The sequence below is a fragment of the Salvelinus alpinus genome, chromosome 37 (assembly GCF_045679555.1).
Source record: "Salvelinus alpinus chromosome 37, SLU_Salpinus.1, whole genome shotgun sequence".
Taxonomy (NCBI): Eukaryota; Metazoa; Chordata; class Actinopteri; order Salmoniformes; family Salmonidae; genus Salvelinus; species Salvelinus alpinus.
This window is the reverse complement of record NC_092122.1, coordinates 1,126,412-1,147,474: the sequence shown is the minus strand read 5'-3', so window position 1 is coordinate 1,147,474 and position 21,063 is coordinate 1,126,412. Positions and strand designations below refer to the sequence as shown.

The 21,063-nt window shown below is 43.5% G+C and overlaps 2 protein-coding genes across 7 annotated transcripts; one reads left to right on the top strand and one right to left on the bottom strand.

The window, feature by feature from the left end:
* Positions 1–36: 36 nt before the first annotated feature.
* alg12 (ALG12 alpha-1,6-mannosyltransferase) lies at positions 37–10,282 on the bottom strand. 2 transcript variants are annotated; one of them, XM_071386541.1, is made up of 9 exons: positions 10,089–10,282; positions 4,814–4,946; positions 4,438–4,611; positions 2,455–2,649; positions 2,113–2,215; positions 1,651–1,875; positions 1,265–1,434; positions 925–1,000; positions 37–833 (listed from the first exon to the last, which is right to left on the bottom strand). In XM_071386541.1, exons 1-9 carry the CDS (start codon positions 10,245–10,247, stop codon positions 593–595), a joined length of 1,476 nt encoding a protein of 491 aa, XP_071242642.1. In that variant the 5' UTR covers positions 10,248–10,282; the 3' UTR covers positions 37–592. The 2 variants fall into 2 exon arrangements, with proteins under 2 accessions (XP_071242642.1, XP_071242641.1); XM_071386540.1 differs by lacking the exon at positions 10,089–10,282 and adding an exon at positions 8,466–8,760.
* Positions 10,283–10,334: 52 nt separating this feature from the next.
* Positions 10,335–16,504, top strand: creld2 (cysteine-rich with EGF-like domains 2). Of its 5 annotated transcripts, none has more exons than XR_011673000.1 (11): positions 10,409–10,792; positions 11,198–11,280; positions 11,487–11,597; positions 11,824–11,915; positions 12,004–12,180; positions 12,342–12,440; positions 12,554–12,637; positions 12,811–12,906; positions 15,517–15,613; positions 15,919–15,990; positions 16,190–16,329. XR_011673000.1 is itself a non-coding variant. In XM_071386542.1 (11 exons), exons 1-11 carry the CDS (start codon positions 10,661–10,663, stop codon positions 16,246–16,248), a joined length of 1,146 nt encoding a protein of 381 aa, XP_071242643.1. In that variant the 5' UTR covers positions 10,409–10,660; the 3' UTR covers positions 16,249–16,504. The 5 variants fall into 5 exon arrangements, 4 of the variants coding, with proteins under 4 accessions (XP_071242644.1, XP_071242643.1, XP_071242645.1 ...); XM_071386542.1 differs by having other exon boundaries at positions 15,517–15,657; positions 16,190–16,504; XM_071386543.1 differs by lacking the exon at positions 15,919–15,990 and having other exon boundaries at positions 10,335–10,792; positions 15,517–15,657; positions 16,190–16,504.
* The last annotated feature ends 4,559 nt before the right edge of the window (positions 16,505–21,063 follow it).

Genomic DNA, 21,063 nt, shown 5'->3' with positions numbered 1-21,063 from the left:
TGCCTCAAGTACTTCCTTGTAAGTCAACACCCAGGACAAGTTTCCTCTTCAGTTTTATTCCAAAACTCACGAGCAGTTTTATTCCAAAACTCACGAGCAGTTTTGTTCATATAGGAAACTACACACATTAAAATGGATCAATAGCATAATGACATCTTTGAACTTATTTCAGAAAAATAAATGCACTGTTTTGAAGGATGGCAGTTATTGAACTGGGGTTATCTGACCACTTTGTTTGAAGGAAGTGTTAGACAGTAAACAAGTTACCTGGTTTGGTGGAGTAAAATTGGATAAGTATATTGTAATGGATCATTTTCAGTTGAAGTAATGAAAGGCCTATATACACACACACTTTCTTTGCATGTGAATGGAGATCTAAGTTGGCCAAGCTAGACACGTTCTAGTCATTTACATATTAAAAATAAAGCAGGTGATCCTATCAGTGTACCCTACCAATACCTGGCTCCAACCAACTTATAGCCCAAAAGAGTGATTGAGTGTTCTGTTTTCAATACACTGCAATTTAGTTTTGGTTATTTACAATTTGGTCATAAGAAAAAACTAAATCCTGAAAAACGACATCCCTGTCAGTTCAACTGGGACGCTCAGGGTCGGGTACTCTTTCTAGCAACACCAGTTTGTCTCCCAGGTTTATACTGAAGAAAGGAAACCGAAAGGCATTCAACAACATGTTGCTGTAACCTTGGATGAAGGCCAAAGGCATGTGGGAATCTTTGAGTAGTGCTATCTGAGTGGCATTGGCCTCCATCAGAACATGGGAGTAGGTCTTCATATCAGGGTGTCCAGGGCCAACGTCTTCTCTCTTGTCATATCTGACAATAGAACACAAAGCTGAATCCTTAGAATGCCTTTAGAAGGTTGGAAACAGTTATATTCCAGAATAGAATACCTAGTCAAACTAACCTCCAGTTTCTGTTCAGTTCTAAGAAACGTGACACTCCAGTTTGGGCAGCAAATACATCAATATGAACAGAGACATCTGAGGAGAAACAATGGATTACATACAGCCTTTAATCAGTGTTTCTGCAACCATGATACTTCCCTTACTGTCTGATAAAAAAAAGAAAGTATAACCTCTTACCAAGGGATATAGTGGTAAAAAAAAGTGGGTAAACACTGATAAAGTAAGTTAATGCTCCCTACTATACATAATACATTTTTCCGCAAAAGGTGGTGAAACGCTCGCTAAAAGTAAGAAAGGTGTGTAAACATTGTTTACCCTCCACTACATCACTGCTCTTACCTGATGTAGATGGTACTAGTTTATGTAGTACCTGCACCCCCCTGCCTCCAGGGTAGTTGTGATGGGACACGTACAGAGATATGCTGGAGTATGCAGCATTTGTCACCAACTGGCCAACCACGATTAAGGAGCCAAGTTTATACATCCAAGATTTGTGGTAGTTGTTCAGGCTGTAGGACCGAGAATTAAAAGGTTCAACATTATTAAATAATGTGGTTTCTCTGTCCACACTTAAGCCCACCGTATGTCCCCTGAAAGACAATTGAACTGTGACTCCATCCTGAAGGCCAAAAATGTCAATAAGCACTAACCATGTTTTTTCAACATTATACTAAACCTCCCTGAGCAGACAACACTCATGCCAATAACAGCCTCTCTCTCCTTACATGAAGGAGCAGCCCCGTGCAGCCACTATATTCAGCACAGGGAAGGTGTAGAGGATAAAGCGTAGCTCCTTATGGGGCAGGAAAGAGTAGAGCAGGATAAATCCTACAGTAGGCAGCAGCAGGGTGCGCGTCCGTCTGTCCAGCAGGCCTAGGGGGATGAACAGCACTGAGCAGCCCAGGGCACGGGGTAGAGCAGAGTAGAAGTACCACAGAAAGGGGGAGGTTTACTGGGGGAGAAAGTCAAGGAAAGATAGCAAGTTGTTTTCAGATCAAAAGTGGGCTCTCCGTGATGAGTGGAAAATGACCCCATTACTTTCGTAATATTATCACAAACGTTGATACTAACTCAGAATCGATCAAGGAGAAGCAGGTGTCAAGCTGCGTTGCATGATTTAATTAGTTGACTGTGTGGGCATTGTTGTTATGGGTTTATAACAAGCATTTAGTGAAGTGAAGGATATTCCCCAGTTGGAGCTCTTGTTCAGGATGGTGTTGTACCAGAGTACCTGGCCCTCGGGCCAAATCAGCTTATTCCAGAAGAATGAGTCAATGCAGACAGTCAAAGCTGAAAGAGAGCAGATAAAATTAGACATTCATCTAAAGAGCACATATATTTATAACACTTCAAATCCTGAAAAACTACAGGGTATGTATGCATTTGTTCCAGGCAAGCTACAGCACACCCGACTCATCTAACTACTATAGCCTAGCCAGCTGTGTTAGTGCTGGGCTGGGCTGGAGCAAAAGCCTGCACACTCTGTAGTTATCCAGGACCATAGTTAGTGTTGCTGATAACAGATTTACCTAATGACAGAGCACCTGCAGGAATGGCATAGTAGAACAGTTGAAGGATCCCCAGCCTCCTGCTCAGTAGTGACATGAGCAGCATAAGACCCAGGTAGAGACACAGTTCTGATCTAAACACGATGATGACGAGCGCAGAGAGACAGATGAAGGACCCATACCTCTGCCCCATCCATGCAGTGAACGCCAACAGAACTAGGAAGAAAACAGAACAGACCATTTAACTGCATAAGATTATCAGAGAAACTGCTGGAAGAAAGGACTTAAAATAGACTATATACACAAAATTATATGGACACCCCTTTAAATTAGTGGATTCAGCCATTTCAGCCACAACCGTTGCTGACAGGTGTATAAAAATCGAGCACACAGCCATTTCCATAGACAAACATTGGCAGTAGAATTGCCTTACTGAAGAGCTCACTGACTTTCAACGTGGTACCGTCATAAGACGCCTCTTTCCAACAAGTTAGTTCATCAAACTTATGCCCTGCTAAACTGCTCTGGTCAACTGTTAGTGCTGTTATTGTGAAGTGGAAACGTCTAGGAGCAACAAACAGGTCAGCAGCGAAGTGGTAGGCCACACAAGCTCACAGAACGGGACCGCCGAGTGCTGAAGCACATAAAAATAAATTGCCTGTCCTCACTACAGAGTTCCAAACTGCTTCTGGAGGCAACGTCTGCACAATAACTTTGTCGGGAGCTTCATGAAATGGGTTTCCCTGGCCGAGCAGCCGCACACAAGCCTAAGATCACCATGTGCAATGCCAAGCGTCGGCTGGATTGGTGTAAAGCTTGCCGCCATTGGACCCTGGAGCAGTGGAAACGCGATTTTTGGAGTGATGAATCATACTTCACCATCTGGCAGTCCAACGGACGAATCTGGGTTTGGCGGATGCCAGGAGAACACTACCTGCACCAATGCATAGTGCCAACTGTAAAGTTTGGTAAAGGAGGAATAATGGTCTGGGGCTGTTTTTCATGTTTCTGGCTAGGCCCCTTAGTTCCCATGAAGGGAGTTCTTAACACTACAGCATACAAGGACATTCTAGATGATTCTGTGCTTCCAACAGTTTGGGGAAGGCCCTTTCCTGTTTCAGCATGACAATGCCCCTGTGCACAAAGCGAGATCAATATCGAAATGGTTTGTCGAGATCGGCGTGGAAGAACTTGACTGGCCTGCAGAGCCCTGACCTCAACCCCATCGAACACTTTGGGATGAATTAGAACACCAACTGCGAGCCAGGCCTAGTCGCACAACATCAGTCCCCTACCTCACTAATGCTCTTATGGCTGAATGGAAGTCCCCACAGCAATGTCCCAACATCTAGTGGAAAGCCTTCCCAGAAGAGTGGAGGCTGTTAAAGCAGCAAAGGGGGGAAACAACTCCTTAACACCCATGATTTGGAAAAAGATGTTCAACGAGCAGTTGTCCACATACTTTTGGTCATGTAGTGTATTTTAAAGGTGCTACACCTAGAATTGTTCACCAACAGTATGTGTAAGCTAGGTTAATTGCAACAGCACTAGGCTCCAGTCAAAACAAATCTCCCCCCTCACCGCATCCCATTTTCATGTAACATGGGAGACTCGCAATTGAGCCTTACTTTCAGTTTTGGTCCACCAGCTTTAAACAGCTGTACAAATTTTATTTTTTGTTATCGAAAATATATTTCACATTGATTTAAATGGTACAATGATTCCCTACAATATGCCGTGCTTGTTTTCTCACTGAAATTGAGAAAACAGTGTAGAATTGTAGCAACCAGGAAATGGCAGAGTGATTTTTACATTGGCCACTTGATCCAATATCCACTACATAACAGAAAAATCCTTTCTGTAGCACCTTTAACACATTGGTGGACATTTTTATTATAGATTTTATCCTACATGAGGCTTCTCCAACAGTATTTCCATCAAGATTTTCATCCAATAAATTGTTATACTATAGTCATGTCTTCAATATATATCAGTGTCTCTTACCTATTGGCAGTGCAAATACGTTGGGGAGGGGTCTCGTGCTGTAGAACATGAGATGGAACTGTGAGGCGCAGGTGAGACAGAACAGTCCCGCAACTGTCGACCCGAACTGCCTCCGAACCTCCCTCTGCATGCGCCATAGAGCTAATGTCACACACACTCCCAGGCAACCTCGCACTGGATAGCAAAAAGGTACACATCAATACATTTGAGTAAGTGGACTGATTTGTACCAGACCTGTCAAGCTGTACTTGATTTAGTTTGTCTGGCACTATGGAAACAATTGAGTAGTCCCAAAAGTGAAAATTCTATTGGACCCAGGTCTTCTCTATTGCACTGCTGTTGTTTATGGATATCATATAATAGCAGCAGGACTTACCCATCAGTTGTGTGTAGAATTTAGAAGCCTCCAGTAGTGACAGCAGGTAGAACAATGGGGAGCATACTGTTGATATGAACACAGCACCAAGGCATGTCCGTGGCACCACACCAGGGAATTCATGGTGGTCATACTGGTGAGACAGTGGGAAGATACTGTCAACATCAGCAATGGAGTTCTGGCATTTAAATACACTGCTCAAAAAAATAAAGGGAACACTAAAATAACACATCCTAGATCTGAATGAATGAAATATTCTTATTAAATACTTTTTTCTTTACATAATGTGCTGACAACAAAATCACACAAATTATCAATGGAAATCAAATTTATCAACCCATGGAGGTCTGGATTTGGAGTCACACTCAAAATTAAAGTGGAAAACCACACTACAGGCTGATCCAACTTTGATGTAATGTCCTTAAAACAAGTCAAAATGAGGCTCAGTAGTGTGTGTGACCTCCACGTGCCTGTATGACCTCCCTACAACGCCTGGGCATGCTCCTGATGATGTGGCGGATGGTCTCCTGAGGGATCTCCTCCCAGACCTGGACTAAAGCATCCGCCAACTCCCGGACAGTCTGTAGTGCAACGTGGCGTTGGTGGATGGAGCGAGACATGATGTCCCAGATGTGCTCAATTGGATTCAGGTCTGGGGAACGGGCGGGCCAGTCCATAGCATCAATGCCTTCCTCTTGCAAGAACTGGTGACACACTCCAGCCACATGAGGTCTAGCATTGTCTTGCATTAGGAGGAACACAGGGCCAACCGCACCAGCATATGGTCTCACAAGGGGTCTGAGGATCTCATCTCGGTACCTAATGGCAGTCAGGCTACCTCTGGCGAGCACATGGAGGGCTGTGCGGCCCCCAAAGAAATGCCACCCCACACCATGACTGACCCACCGCCAAACCGGTCATGCTGGAGGATGTTGCAGGCAGCAGAACGTTCTCCACGGCGTCTCCAGACTCCGTCACGTCTGTCACATGTGCTCAGTGTGAACCTGCTTTCATCTGTGAAGAGCACAGGGCGCCAGTGGCGAATTTGCCAATCTTGGTGTTCTCTGGCAAATGCCAAACGTCCTGCACGGTGTTGGGCTGTAAGCACAACCCCCACCTGTGGACGTCGGGCCCTCATACCACCCTCATGGAGTCTGTTTCTGACCGTTTGAGCAGACACATGCACATTTGTGGCCTGCTGGAGGTCATTTTGGGGCGGTGTTGTAATCTATTGCAAAGATTGCCTGCAGAGTTCTGTTTTACTATCCAGGTCTGTTCCCAAACAATTTGAACTTCTACTTTTAAAAATCCACCTCTCTAAAAACAAGTCTCTCACCGTTGCCGCCTGCTATAGACCACCCTCTGCCCCCAGCTGTGCTCTGGACACTATATGTGAACTGATTGCCCCCCATCTATCTTCAGAGCTCGTGCTGCTAGGCGACCTAAATTTGAACATGCTTAACACCCCAGCCACCCTACAATCTAAGCTTGATGCCCTCAATCTCACACAAATTATCAATGAACCTACCAGGTACCACCCCAATTCCGTAAACATGGGTACCCTCATAGATATCATCCTAACAAACTTGCCCTCCAAATACACCTCTGCTGTTTTCAACCAAGATCTCAGCGATCACTGCCTCATTGCCTGCATCCGTAATGGGTCAGCGGTCAAACGACCTCCACTCATCACTGTCAAACGCTCCCTGAAACACTTCAGCGAGCAGGCCTTTCTAATCGACCTGGCCGAGGTATCCTGGAAGGATATTGATCTCATCCCGTCAGTAGAGGATGCCTGGACATTTTTTTAAAATGCCTTCCTCACCATCTTGAATAAGCATGCCCCATTCAAGAAATTTAGAACCAGGAACAGATATAGCCCTTGGTTCTCTCCTGACCTGACTGCCCTTAACCAACAGAAAAACATCCTATGGCGTTCTGCATTAGCATCGAACAGCCCCCGTGATATGCAACTTTTCAGGGAAGCTAGAAACCAGTATACACAGGCAGTTAGAAAAGCCAAGGCTAGCTTTTTCAAGCAGAAATTTGCTTCCTGCAACACAAATTCAAAAAAGTTCTGGGACACTGTAAAGTCCATGGAGAATAAGAACACCTCCTCCCAGCTTCCAACTGCTCTGAAGATAGGAAACACTGTCACCACCGACAAATCCACTATAATTGAGAATTTCAATAAGCATTTTTCTACGGCTGGCCATGCTTTCCACCTGGCTACCCCTACCCCGGACAACAGCACTGCCCTCCCCTCTGCTACTCGCCCAAGCCTTCCCCATTTCTCTTTCTCCCAAATACAGTCAGCTGATGTTCTAAAAGAGCTGCAAAATCTGGACCCTTACAAATCAGCCGGGCTAGATAATCTGGACCCTTTCTTTCTAAAACTATCTGCTGAAATTGTTGCCACCCCTATTACTAGCCTTTTCAACCTCTCTTTCGTGTCGTCTGAGATTCCCAAAGATTGGAAAGCAGCTGCGGTTATCCCCCTCTTCAAAGGGGGGGACACTCTTGACCCTAACAGCTACAGACCTATATCTATCCTACCCTGCCTTTCTAAGGTCTTCGAAAGCCAAGTCAACAAACAGATTACCGACCATTTCGAATCCCACCATACCTTCTCCACTATGCAATCTGGTTTCAGAGCTGGTCATGGGTGCACCTCAGCCACGCTCAAGGTCATAAACGATATCTTAACCGCCATCGATAGGAAACAATTCTGTGCAGCCGTATTCATTGACCTGGCCAAGGCTTTTGACTCTGTCAATCACCACATCCTCATCGGCAGACTCGACAGCCTTGGTTTCTCTAATGATTGCCTCGCCTGGTTCACCAACTACTTCTCTGATCGAGTTCAGTGTGTCAAATCGGAGGGTCTGTTGTCCGGGCCTCTGGCAGTCTCCATGGGGGTGCCACAGGGTTCAATTCTTGGACCGACTCTCTTCTCTGTATACATCAATGATGTCGCTCTTGCTGCTGGTGATTCTCTGATCCACCTCTACGCAGACGACACTATTCTGTATACTTCTGGCCCTTCTTTGGACACTGTGTTAACAACCCTCCAGGCGAGCTTCAATGCCATACAACTCTCCTTCCGTGGCCTCCAATTGCTCTTAAATACAAGTAAAACTAAATGCATGCTCTTCAACCGATCGCTGCCTGCACCTGCCCGCCTGTCCAACATCACTACTCTGGACGGCTCTGACTTAGAATATGTGGACAACTACAAATACCTAGGTGTCTGGTTAGACTGTAAACTCTCCTTCCAGACTCACATCAAACATCTCCAATCCAAAGTTAAATCTAGAATTGGCTTCCTATTCCTCAACAAAGCATCCTTCACTCATGCTGCCAAACATACCCTTGTAAAACTGACCATCCTACCAATCCTCGACTTCGGTGATGTCATTTACAAAATAGCCTCCAAAACCCTACTCAATAAATTGGATGCAGTCTATCACAGTGCCATCCGTTTTGTCACCAAAGCCCCATATACTACCCACCACTGCGACCTGTACACTCTCGTTGGCTGGCCCTCGCTTCATACTCGTCGCCAAACCCACTGGTTCCAGGTCATCTACAAGACCCTGCTAGGTAAAGTCCCCCCTTATCTCAGCTCGCTGGTCACCATAGCAACACCTACCTGTAGCACGCGCTCCAGCAGGTTTATCTCTCTGGTCACCCCCAAAACCAATTCTTCCTTTGGCCGCCTCTCCTTCCAGTTCTCTGCTGCCAATGACTGGAACGAACTACAAAAATCTCTGAAACTGGAAACACTTATCTCCCTCACTAGCTTTAAGCACCAGCTGTCAGAGCAGCTCATAGATTACTGCACCTGTACATAGCCCATCTATAATTTAGCCCAAACAACTACCTCTTCCCCTACTGTATTTATTTATTTATTTTGCTCCTTTGCACCCCATTATTTCTGTCTCTACTTTGCGCTTTCTTCCACTGCAAACCAACCATTCCAGTGTTTTTAGTTTTTATTTTACTTGCTGTGTTGTATTTACTTCGCCACCATGGCCTTTTTATATTTTTATCTATTTATACATATATTTGTTTGCCTTCACCTCCCTTATCTCACCTCACTTGCTCACATTGTATATAGACTTATTTTTTTTTCACTGTATCATTGACTATATGTTTGTTTTACTCCATGTGTAACTATGTGTTGTTGTATGTGTCGAACTGCTTTGCTTTATCTTGGCCAGGTCGCAATTGTAAATGAGAACGTGTTCTCAATTTGCCTACCTGGTTAAATAAAGGTTAAATAAATAAATAAATAAAAAATTTGCAGGGCTCTGGCAGTGCTCGTCCTGCTCCTCCTTGCACAAAGGCGGAGGTAGCGGTCCTGCTGCTGGGTTGTTGCCCTCCTACGGCCTCCTCCACGTCTCCTGATGTACTGGCCTGTCTCCTGGTAGCGCCTCCATGCTCTGAACACTACGCTGACAGACACAGCAAACCTTCTTGCCACAGCTCGCATTGATGTGCCATCCTGGATGAGCTGCACTACCTGAGCCACTTGTGTGGGTTGTAGACTCTGTCTCATGCTACCACTAGAGTGAAAGCACCACCAGCATTCAAAAGTGACCAAAACATCAGCCAGGAAGCATAGGAACTGAGAAGTGGTCTGTGGTCACCACCTGCAGAACCACTCCTTTATTGGGGGTGTCTTGCTAATTGCCTATAATTTCCACCTGTTGTCTATTCCATTTGCACAGCAGCATGTGAAATTTATTGTCAATCAGTGTTGCTTCCTAAGTGGACAGTTTGATTTCACAGACGTGTGATTGACTTGGAGTTACATTGTGTTGTTTAAGTGCTCCCTTTATTTTTTTGAGCAGTGTATATTTTTTAAACTAGGCAAGTCAGTTAAGAACAGGTTCTTATTTACAATGATGGCCTACCCCGTCCAAACCCGGACGACGCTGTGCCAATTGCGCACTGCCCTATGAGACTCCCAACCACAGCCGGATGTGATGCAGCCTGGATTCGAACCAGGTACTGCAGTGACGCCTTTTGTACTGAGATGCAGGGTCTTAGACCACCCGGGAGCCTAAACTATTTGTCATTGTTTAGGTGGGCACAATATGACTTACGGGCAGGTAATGTTGTAGAACGCGTTATCAAGAGATGAACAAGATAGTGTAACACTGTCAACAAGCATTTGCACCATGCATGTGTAAAAAAGATTAACGTTAGCTAACTTTTAGCTAGCTACCGTTAACGTTAGTTGGCTGTTGTATGCGTAGCTCTGTCTTACCTTTTCAAAATCAAGTCTGTGATAAAGAATATCATGCACTGCTTGTAAGTTGAAACTCTCTTCAACTTTTGTAAAAGGACAAATAAACAAATGTAATAGAGTCACCGAAATGAGTAAAAACAACAGTGATTTCCCAGACGCAGTCCTCTTCTCTGCCATGACGTGAAAGTATATAGGAAGTTGACGCGTGCGCAAGAATATGGAAATGTTAATTTCTTTTTCCACGTGGGTAGAATGAAGACGGGTGTCCCGCGCGTGGCAGAATATCATTGGTACTTACAGTGATTGATAGGCAAAATGGCAAATCACGACAAGCCACAACCGTACCAACAGCCTGTCCCGAAAAAGTAGCTATTTCTTTCTACCTGCATGTACATATTTCTTTCGAATGCTTTGCATAGATAACGCTAGCTAACTTCCAATGAATTGTTTTATATGTGGCTGGACTTTGTGCTGCATGTTTTTAGGGATAGGAAGTTTGCTGGCAAGTGGCTAAGGTATAACGTTAGCTATGATGTGAAACTTCGAGTCATTCAACTGCTATCCAACTAACGTTACTGTAGTTAGCCAGAATGCTATCGTTCCGTCAATTATTGTGGCTATTTTTTTGCCTAGGTTTTATTTTACTCTCACAATGCACCTATGCAAAAGACTTAAAAAGCTCATGTAATACCTGCAAACAGATAGCTGATAACTTCATTAAGGTAAGTTTGAAATGTTCTTCTGAGCATAATTTGCCTTGGCTAGCTGGGCAGTACTATCAATTGGTCTGATTCAAACAACAATCAATTGATGTGCTTTTATTTACCAGTGGGCAACCAATGATGGTGTATTGTGCTTGAAATGCATTACTGTAACTAAGCCCTCCTCTTCTGACCTTGATGTAGGCTATGTAATATGACTGAGCATCATAACACCAGTATACTAGTGAGTCAATTAACGTTAGACCAGTTTATAATGTGGGAGCCAGACCAAATAACTAGCTAACATATGTGTGCTCTTTACACCCAGATTACCAGTGCTGTAGTACATTTTCACCATTGATCAAATGACTGCCATAGTCTGTGTCTGGTTAACTAGTCTTCATCCTCACACTACTGTACCAACAGGGATTGGACCTAACAAAAAAACAGAACTTTGGTGGAGGAAACACCGCTTGGGAGGAGAGGGCACTTTCCAAATATGAGACGAGGTAAGATTCCTATACACCACTCATCACACAAACGATTCCTCCTAATGCTGGACTGTTGCTTTGCTTATCACATCTGTTTGCTCTGATCAGTGATTGCTAAACCTATTTGTCATGCTGACCAAGACCACGTATTCTCTGTTGACCCAGTGGCACAATAGAAGCTGATTTCTCTGTCTCTTCCCTTTCCCTCCTCCCCCTCTCCTCAGTGAGATCCGCCTAGTTGAGATTCTGGAGAATCTGTGTGACAGCAGCAGCTTTGACTGTAACCACATGGTAGAGGAGCATGAGGACCACTTTGAGACCTGGTGGTTCAAGAGGTGAGTACTTGACCTGAGTGCTCAGCTAGAACAAGAGGGCAGCACATGTCCCATTAGCGCCAAACCCCTTACTTACTTACTTACCTTTTACTTCTCCTGGAGCATAGGCCATTGACATCAGATTTCATGACCCCTTATCACTATATTTGTCCTTGTGGAATATCTGAACTTCCAGGCTGCAAGTCAATGGTGTATTGTGATTTGACATCTCACTCTTCCAATCCAGGCAAAAGAAGCATCCTGATCTGTATAAGTGGTTCTGCATTGATACCATCAATGTGTGCTGTTTGAAGGGAACATTTGGCCCTGATTGCAATGGTAAAGACATACTCCTCCAACACCACATTTATTTGACTAATACCAACCAGCCATGGGTGAATGAGAATCATCTGTTTCCGTCTGACAGCCTGTGTGGGGGGTTCCGAGAGGCCTTGCCATGGCAACGGTGTGTGTGATGGTGATGGAACACGAGGGGGTAATGGCAGGTGCGACTGTGACCATGGTTACAAGGGGGAGTTCTGTCTGGATTGCATCGACGGATACTTCAATGAAATTAGGAACCACACATTTTCACTATGCACAGGTACTTGGTTTATTATGTTTGCATGTTATTTTTTAACAATGGTTTACACAAATCCATTCCTTTCAGATCTAAGCAATGTGCCTAGGGGACAGGCTAGGGGTGTATTTGGAGCAGGGCATGCATCTCAGACCACCTTTCCCACTCAATCCCATACACTACAGAGTGCCATTCCTCCTGCAAGACCTGTACTGGTCTAACCAATGAGGACTGTGAGAAGTGCAAGACTGGCTGGGGGGAGGATGACGAGGGGGCCTGTCTTGGTGAGAGAGACATTTTTATACTTTTCCGTGGCATAATAAGTACTTTCCCTGTCATGAATTTGACATCAAGATCAAATTCACTCTTCCTGTTGCTTCTCATTGTGTGACACTAGATGTGAACGAGTGCTTGAACGACCCTCCTCTCTGCAAAGAGGATCAGTACTGTCTGAACACAGATGGCTCATTCTCCTGTAAAGGTACTGTAAAGCTGGTTTACTATTTAGTGAGAGGACCATATTTACTATGTTGTTGGATGCATACAGCTATTGTATTAGGGACTGAAAATATAAATATGTATACTGACTAAGATATTTGTACTAAACTTTAAACAAGTATTAACATTTGACCTCTGTGTTCTCCTCTCTGGCAGGCTGTGACAAGGTGTGTTCAGGCTGTACTGAGGCAGGGCCTGATAAGTGCCAGAGCTGTGCTCCTGGGTACCAGGACACAGAGGGCACCTGCGCAGGTATGGAGTCATGGGTAACTGCGTACGTGGAGTGTGTCTGAAAGTGGGCTTTGCAAAACAAGTGGGAGGATCAACACGAGGTGTATCGAAAAGTAACCGCTTGCTTGCTGCTTCCTTGTAGCATTTTAGCTAAGCCTAACCCCTTTCCTAACCTAAACCTCATTCTCCTAACGTGCCATGTTACTTTTCCTAACATACAAGGGAGCAGCCACGCAAAAGTCTTGAGTCGCAACCAATCTGCCCATTTTTCTTTCACGCAACGCCCACTTTGTCACATTCCACATATGCAGTTACCCACACATGGAGCTAGGACATCTCACCTTACAGTATGGCCCTGAAGTATCTTTCTTTCCTCTCTCCCTCCCTTCATCACTTCTTTGTAATTTTATTCATTATTTTATCCTTCCTTCTTTCCCTCCCTGATGTTGCCACCATCAGTTGTCCAGCCTGTGTACCCTGTTGGCCAGTAACAGAGAGGCAATAGTCTTGGACATAGAGTAACTCGTCCACAATGGAGGTATGTCCATAGTCTGGACACTACCTTAAAGGCAGGACGATACAGTACATTACCACTCGCAATGCTATCCCTACATTTCTCTACATGCTAAATCTAGATCCATGTTTTAACAGTCAGATACTTTGCTTAAATATACTTTTTATGCTTTAAAGATGCACTATGCAAAAATCGCTCCGCCATTGCCTGGTTGCTGAAATTCTATTTGTTTGCCTAATTTCAGTTTGTGACATGACGGGCAAGTATAGTGTAGAGAATCGTTGTACCATTTAAACTGCTGTGAAATATCTTTTCCATAACCAAAAATATTGTATTTTCAGCTGTTTGAAGCTGGTGTACAAGACCGAAAGTAAAATATTTAAAAACAGGAAGCATAGAAATAACACACATGGAACAGATCTACCGCTTCATAGACTTGCTTCCAATGAGAATGACAGATCTGCAACTCACATTTCTATGTGAATTTGGTCGGGTCACCCAAAAAGTAACATATTGCATCTTTTAATGAAATGGGAATGACATGGATGTTGTTGAATGCTTAATGACATGCTCGTAACTCCTTGACGGTCTGTGACGTTTAAAATGAGGGAGGACGATTATTTGTTTTATGAGCATGGCCTTATTTCTATTACAGCGTATTGGATGACTGTCATTCATATTTTATTCACCCAGCCCAATGTAACATCGATAGGTTTAGGCTACTACATAATACTCAAATTTAGCAAACAAGAGTTTCTTTTTGACAAATTCAGGTATATTTATCCCCATTCCGTTCGCTTCCGTTTGAAATGTTTTTCAACAGAATTGCCGGAATGGATACTTTCATAGCACTTAGCACATAGCACTTTCATAGCAGCCACATACGAACAGCATGATCATTTTGCGCTTTGTATAATTCCTTCTCGCGTCTACGTACTCTCCTCTTCACTTTTTCACTTGTGGACTTCAGTGCAAAACACATCAGCTGTCTGTGACCAGGCGGAAGACAAACTTTCCAAGCAGCACCTTCATATCATAACCGCTACACACAGCCTACATTGTTGTCACCATATTAGCAAATGTCATTGCCAACACATTAGTAAATCTGCTACAATCATGCAGTTCAGCAGTTGCACCAGCGGGTCCTGGTGGCATTAAATTAATAAAACTTAAAGCTTACCTTGACTTGGAAGAGTTCCACTGTTGGATAGCCATAGCTAGCTAATTAACATAGCATCCCTCTCTGTTTCAGTGTAGGCTAAACTAGCTAGCTGCATTCGCCAGCAAAGGGAAAATGAAAGAAATACAACTATATATAGCTAGCTCTCTTGTTTCTCCTTCATTTTTCAAGAAATTCATTTGTTCAAAACTGTTGAACTATTGTCTTTCTATCTTTGAGTCAACTACTCACCACTTTTTATGCAGTGCTAGCTAGCTGTAGCGTATGCTACATTGGATTGGATGGACATGTCAGTTCATGCTGCAAGAGCTCCGATAGGTTGGAGGACGTCCTCTGGAAGTTGCCGACATTACTGTGCAAGTCTTTGGAATGGGTCTAGAACCATGAGCCTCCTAAGTTTTGTATTGAAGTCCGTGTACTCAGAGGAGGACGGAAACTAGCTGACCTCCGGCTACACCATCGTGCTAGCCTACAGAGTGCTGTTGGGGCTACTGTAGACCTTCATTTCAAAACAGTGTGTTTTAATCAATTATTTGGTGACGTGATTATATTTTGTATAGTTTTATGTAAAAAGGTTGTTTTTAATGTTTCACTTTTTTATGAAATTCACTGAGGATGGTGCTGTTTGTTACTATACAAATACTTTGCCAACTGCTGATGTAAAAGGGCTTTATAAAACGTCTCTGTCTGAACCTCATCTCCAAAGCAAATTTTTCAGGAAATTGAAAACAATGACCATATTTTCCCATTACCGAACATACAATTATAAAACTTCAGAAGCTATTTTGAATACATTCTTGGTTATAGAGTCATGAAATTAGTACACCGAGGAAAGTTAATACTTTCAATAAATGTACAAAATTTTAATAATTGGCAGAAATTGAGTCATCAGACAGTGCTGAAAACCAATTTGATGGTTGATCTGTTCTCTGTTTAGATGTGAATGAGTGTGAGCAGCCTGACGCCGTGTGTACTGCGGAGAACCAGGAGTGTGTGAACAACAAAGGAAGCTACATCTGTATCTGTGCCAGCAGGTACGAGGAACAGGAGGGAGTCTGTGTCAAAATACCCGAGCCAGGTAATCAATAATAACAGTCTTGACTAGTTGATTTGATGATTTTAAAATGCATTTTATACATGACAATACACTTTAATTGAGTGTAGTTAGTTATCTTGTGTTATTGAATTATTGTTTTATGTAACTGCATTCTGCATAATAAGTCATGTTGACCACAACCATGAATTAAATTAAATCCAAATCAAATCACTCTGACTTGGTAGGTTAAGTACACTGTAGTTACTACTACAGTAACAGTATACTCTCTATGAAATACTGCAGGTGCAGTTGTATCAGATGACTCTTGGTTCTCTTGGTTGACACTGTATTTCACATCAGTGCATGATCAAGCAAGTATGTGTTTGAAGTTTTTCTCAAATTCTATGTCCAAAATGAGGTCATTCCTTTTGCAGCATACACTATACATAAAGACAAAATTAACACCGAAAGGATATTGTGTTGCCTTGTACAGTACATGAGTTGAGGGGTGTGGGACTTTCAGCGCTGGTCAGTTATTTTCAAGTGCTTGTGGTTTTGTCTTTGTTACCTTCAGAGGAGAATGTGGAGGCGTCTGAAACAGTGAAACGTCCAGAAGAGCACGTGGACCTTTGACCTCAGGAAAAGAACCAATCGGAACAAACCAGGAAGAGCATTTGGAGTAAATGTATTAGATGGGTGTGACCTGTGAGACTACACCCCTATAGCTCACAGCATCAAAATATCTTGAGGCCACTACTTTTAAATAACGACATGGCAGTTATTGAACACTTGACATGCATACTGCACTCTTTACAGACTTTTATACCTGTGGATTATGGATGGATAGCCAACAGAATGGCTGAGAAAATAAAGGTTCAACCCCCAAGTACTCTGGTTCTTGTTTTTGCTGTGGTTAACTGAACAAGTGTTGTCTATTACTGTCTGGTTTTTATTTTCATGCAGGATTTTAACGTAATTCAAATTCAGTTTTTGAGAACAGAAATGATGGCGCGCATAGGTCTGATTATGGATCTGTCTGAATTAGCAGTGCCTAAAACATCCTCTTGGGGGCAGTCAATGCAATTCAAATACTGTTGTTGTAGTTTTCAAAATTGAACACAGTGGCACCCTAACCACATAGAATAAATCTCAAATCAGCTGTTAGTTAAATGAATCGGCAGAATGAAACGTACTGTTTTTGTTTTGTTTGAGATGAAATGGATCAAATGTGCTTTTATTTTAGGGTTAGGCAATTGAAAAGATTGAAGACCATGACTTGTGGATGAACTAGTGAAATGTATGTTTTAGTATGAACCTGATCCTAAATCATCAAATCAACTGTTATCTGCTCCTGATCAAAGGCCGCATATCCCACTGACCTGCTTCTCACCCACCTAAGGAATGACGTAAGTTGTTATGACTGTTTTTGCAGCCTTAGAGCTGGATGAGGAGCCAGTTGAAACCTGTCCTGGCTGGTGCTTTCCACACAAAAAAAGCCCCCCCCATACACACACTGCTTATTGCCCACATTTCCTCTGTCTGTGGTACTTTTCCAGTGTTTCATCTGCTCAAAACCAAAATGTGTGCCAAAAGTGAGATGAGATTTGAGTTTACAAGAAACCTCAATGATATTCCCTGTCTGTGTGCATAATGGTTTTGTTTTTTTGTACCCAGATGCAAGATGTTATGTCAGCATTGCAAAATTAGATTGGCCAAGATCTCCCTACATATGCTATATAAATGTAATTCAGGATTGTATAGATGAGTAGTGTACAGATGATGCCCTAATATTGCTCGGAAATACAAGGAAAGCTCCACTTGCAACACTCCACTACTCGAACAGTGTATTGCAGTCAGTGAAGAAAGTATGCATTCGTGTCACTACAGGTTGCTGTGGATACTTAGTGATGCCGTGAGTAGTCCTTCAACTTTGATCTTCCAGCATTTCTCGCTCTGTCTCTCAAGATCGGAAACAACAATACTGTGAAGATTGACATGGATGTCTTTGCAGCTGACTTTCCCAGAACCAGGCACTTCAAAAGGAACTAGTACGCTCCATTCAGATGTTCTTATTAGCCTGCATTCTAACCCTTTTGTGGAGTAGATCCCTGCCTGACCTGTCAAATGGCCTCAGAAGTCCACAAGTGTGTGTGTGTGTGTTGGTTGAAGGGTTGCTAGGCTCTCATCCACCTCTCTGTTGTGGTTGTGTGCTGCCAGTAAAGGCCAGCTGTGGTTCACATGGTCTGGTTGTACTCAGGGTGACCACAAGGACAGGGAGTACAGACTGACTTCCCAAGGTATAATGAGATGGAGATGCTGAAAATTTTTGTATTTTTATTCAGAAATGAGTTCAAGTAAGACAGGGGTCATCCATTGATACCTTTACATGCATCTGGTGTCATCACCCCTTATTAAATTGTCTGAGACTAGGCTGACCAGCTGGTTGGGCATGATGATGACTCTTTGGTTGTGGAGTTTTGGATGGGGCTGACCTTAATGAATGTCATGCTATAATCTGAACTCACTTCTCTGATGGCAGTGTGTCCATCGAAGTAGTGTCAATGATGGGTCACGGAAGTGCAATGCAGGATACTCGTTTCCCCCCTTTTCTCTCTCTTTGGCATCAAACCCTGTGCCCTGTCCTTCCCACTCCTCTCACCCCTCCTCCAGCTGTGGTTTGGGGTTCGGATCGCTGCAGAGAAGTGAAGCAGTTGCACCATGTGCTTTCGCTCAGGCTGCTGCCTGTGATGTGGCTCACTTCTTTCCTCTGTACTCTTCTGATGTGGTCAGGTCTGCTTTTTCTACACACAGCTGGAAACCGCCGTCCATCAAGAAAGCCTGGACAAATTTAAAGCCCTGCAGACACAGTTGGATAATGGATACAGTCAGAAGCCTTGGATGTGTCCAAGTCAGTGTTCCAAATTGCGCCCTATGCCCTATATAGTGCACCGCTGCCCTATTGGCGCTGGTCAAAAATAATGCACTACATAGGAAATAGGGTGCCTTTGGGACGGACCCTGAGTCTTAGTAGAGGAGAAACCAGCTGGGGCCTGTTTTGTGGCCTGAGGCAGAGTAGAGGAGCTGCTTGCTGGGAAATTGTATTGTGTGATGTGAATTAATGTCCTTACCTCTGTAACATGGCTGACCCCTAGTGTTGAGATACAAGGAGCTTTGTGTTATGATTTTACACCCACGAGCAGCTGAGCACAGCCTTCAGTGGACTACTAACCCTTCTGCCTTTCCATCATGACCCCATTATGAGTCACTCACCCTCCCTTCTAGCTAAATTAAGGTGATAACTATGACGAATATCCATAATCTTTTCACTTTTTTCACAGCTGCTTACTTTGGTCATTAGTAGTGCACTATAGGATGTATTACGCTGATGAAAAGTATTGCGCTATGCAGGGAATAGAAAGTGATTTGAGACTTGTGCTCTGCTCCTAGGAGTAAGTCTGAATGTAACCAGTGCTGTCTGCTGCAGTCTGATGCAGATGTGAGCCCAGACCTGAGTCAGAGGCAGACAGCAGCATTTTTCTTAGGAGACTGGAGGGAGTGGCGTTGGCACACACACTTCTGCTGCGCAACGCTACTGAGAGACTCTGTGGACAGAATGGTCAGATGGATTGATGTTGCCCCTCTCTCTGATCTCAGCGTGTGTGTGTGTGTGTGTGTGTGTGTGTGTGTGTGTGTGTGTGTGTGTGTGTGTGTGTGTGTGTGTGTGTGTGTGTGTGTGTGTGTACACACACTCCCTTACATGTTTGCGTGTGTGTCACCTCTGATCTCTAACACACACACACACACATCAGGAATGAAAGTACTTTGACTTTGATCTCTCAGGAAGGCTTTGTCTGGTTTCCACCTCTAGACGAGAGCTAGAGGTGGAAACGACTGCATTGGTTGGTCGACTGCATTGGTTGGTCGAAGTGTTGGCGTGGTGTCTGGGCCATGTTTATGATGATGGGAGATGTAAACAAACATGGAGGAGCAGGAACAAGGAAGCTGTGTGAGATGAGATGATGTGTCCAGTCCATGAGGCACTAGGAGGGTGTTTGATGAGCTTCTTTGTGGCCTTCAGTATCTTTCAGACATTTGTACAAAATGTTTTAAGTATTTTCTCGAGACTGGTCATCAGTCTGTTTTAGGCATTTGGGCAAAATCTCACCTCTACTTTATGGAATGGTGTGTCGGATGCAATCATAATGTTTAGTCAGCATAACATCGAGCCATCAAATTATAACATTGAATCATCAGTGTTATCATGTTATGATCTAAATTATGCCATGACAACATTCTTTAATCATACCGTGTTAGGCCTTTTTATTTTATACTTTTTTTGTTTATTGCATCACTTCGTAATATTGAGACTGTAAAAGAAGGGAAATTAGTCTTGACTTTTGTGTAAAGCCTGTTTGTAATAACCCCAACCACCACATCACAGAAAGCCACTGCCACAACAGTTTCAAAGCAGGTACCAGTTCTTATGCTGCTTATTAAAACAGGCTTTATAGTGATCCAGATCTTGTGTATGTGTCCCAAATGGCATCCTATTCCCTATATAGTGCATTACTTGGGGCTCTGGTCAAAAGTGGGTGCACTACATAGGGAATAGGGTGCCATTTGGGACTTAGCCTTTTGCTTCTGCGTTATCCCTTCTCTTTCATTTCCTGACCAATATCAATATCATCTGGTTCGGTTTTATCTCCACAGTGACCCTGAGTGAGATTGAGAATAAGAGGGTTTAGCGGAGTAATTCACACACAATCGTCATTCTGACCACCTTGATGTACTACTGGATGTTACTTAACTTAAAGCACATACCGTTTGACTGTTTACATTTTTTTAAAGAAGATGAAACGGAAATCCCAAAATGAGATTTGAATGAGATTTCAAAGGACTGTGTTTATGACAACTCACTGTCATGCAATCCTGTGAAAATAGTATGTAGGTTTGTATTGTGTTGCTGTTAGTCACATAGTAGTATAGCCACTCCACCATGTCATGTGTACCTTACCACTCCCTTCAGAAGAGTACTTCAAGAGTTCAAGGTACTTTTCATACTGCTATGTCACCATGCATGTTGGTGTATTGTCATTGCAAATTAATCAGCAGCTGTAATGAAAGTGATGTACAAAATAATCACATTTTATGAGCATGTACTGTACACGTGTTTATGCGCATGTGTGTTGCATGTGTGTACTGGAGTGGGGTTGGGTGGGTTAGGGGGCAGAGAGAGAGAAAGACAGTGATGACTCTGCAGTCCCATTCCTGCCGGGTAGAGAGGGAGGCAGGGAGCAATGCTGGGTCAGCTAGCTGCCTTCTAACAGGTCAGCAATTCGGGGCATATATCAGCAGCTCTTTTGGGCACACTTGTTTAAACATGTCATCCTATTGCTAATCTGAGTATCATCCTTATACTCTCTCTCTCTCCAAGGCTATTTGATCCTA

Bases quoted from the DNA above. Each gene is read 5' to 3' on its own strand.
- alg12 (XM_071386540.1), bottom strand. From the start codon at position 8,645: ATGAGCTGCTCTGACAGCTGGTGCTTAAAGCTAGTGAGGGAGATAAGT. The intron at 4,612-4,813 runs GTAAGTCCTGCT...TTTGCTATCCAG, and splicing joins ATTCTACACACAACTGATGG to TGCGAGGTTGCCTGGGAGTG. The intron at 1,435-1,650 runs GTAAGGAGAGAG...TCGGTCCTACAG, and splicing joins GCACGGGGCTGCTCCTTCAT to CCTGAACAACTACCACAAAT.
- creld2 (XM_071386542.1), top strand. From the start codon at position 10,661: ATGCTATCGTTCCGTCAATTATTGTGGCTATTTTTTTGCCTAGGTTTT. The intron at 11,281-11,486 runs GTAAGATTCCTA...CCCTCTCCTCAG, and splicing joins CTTTCCAAATATGAGACGAG to TGAGATCCGCCTAGTTGAGA. The intron at 15,991-16,189 runs GTATGTGTTTGA...TGTTACCTTCAG, and splicing joins ATCAGTGCATGATCAAGCAA to AGGAGAATGTGGAGGCGTCT.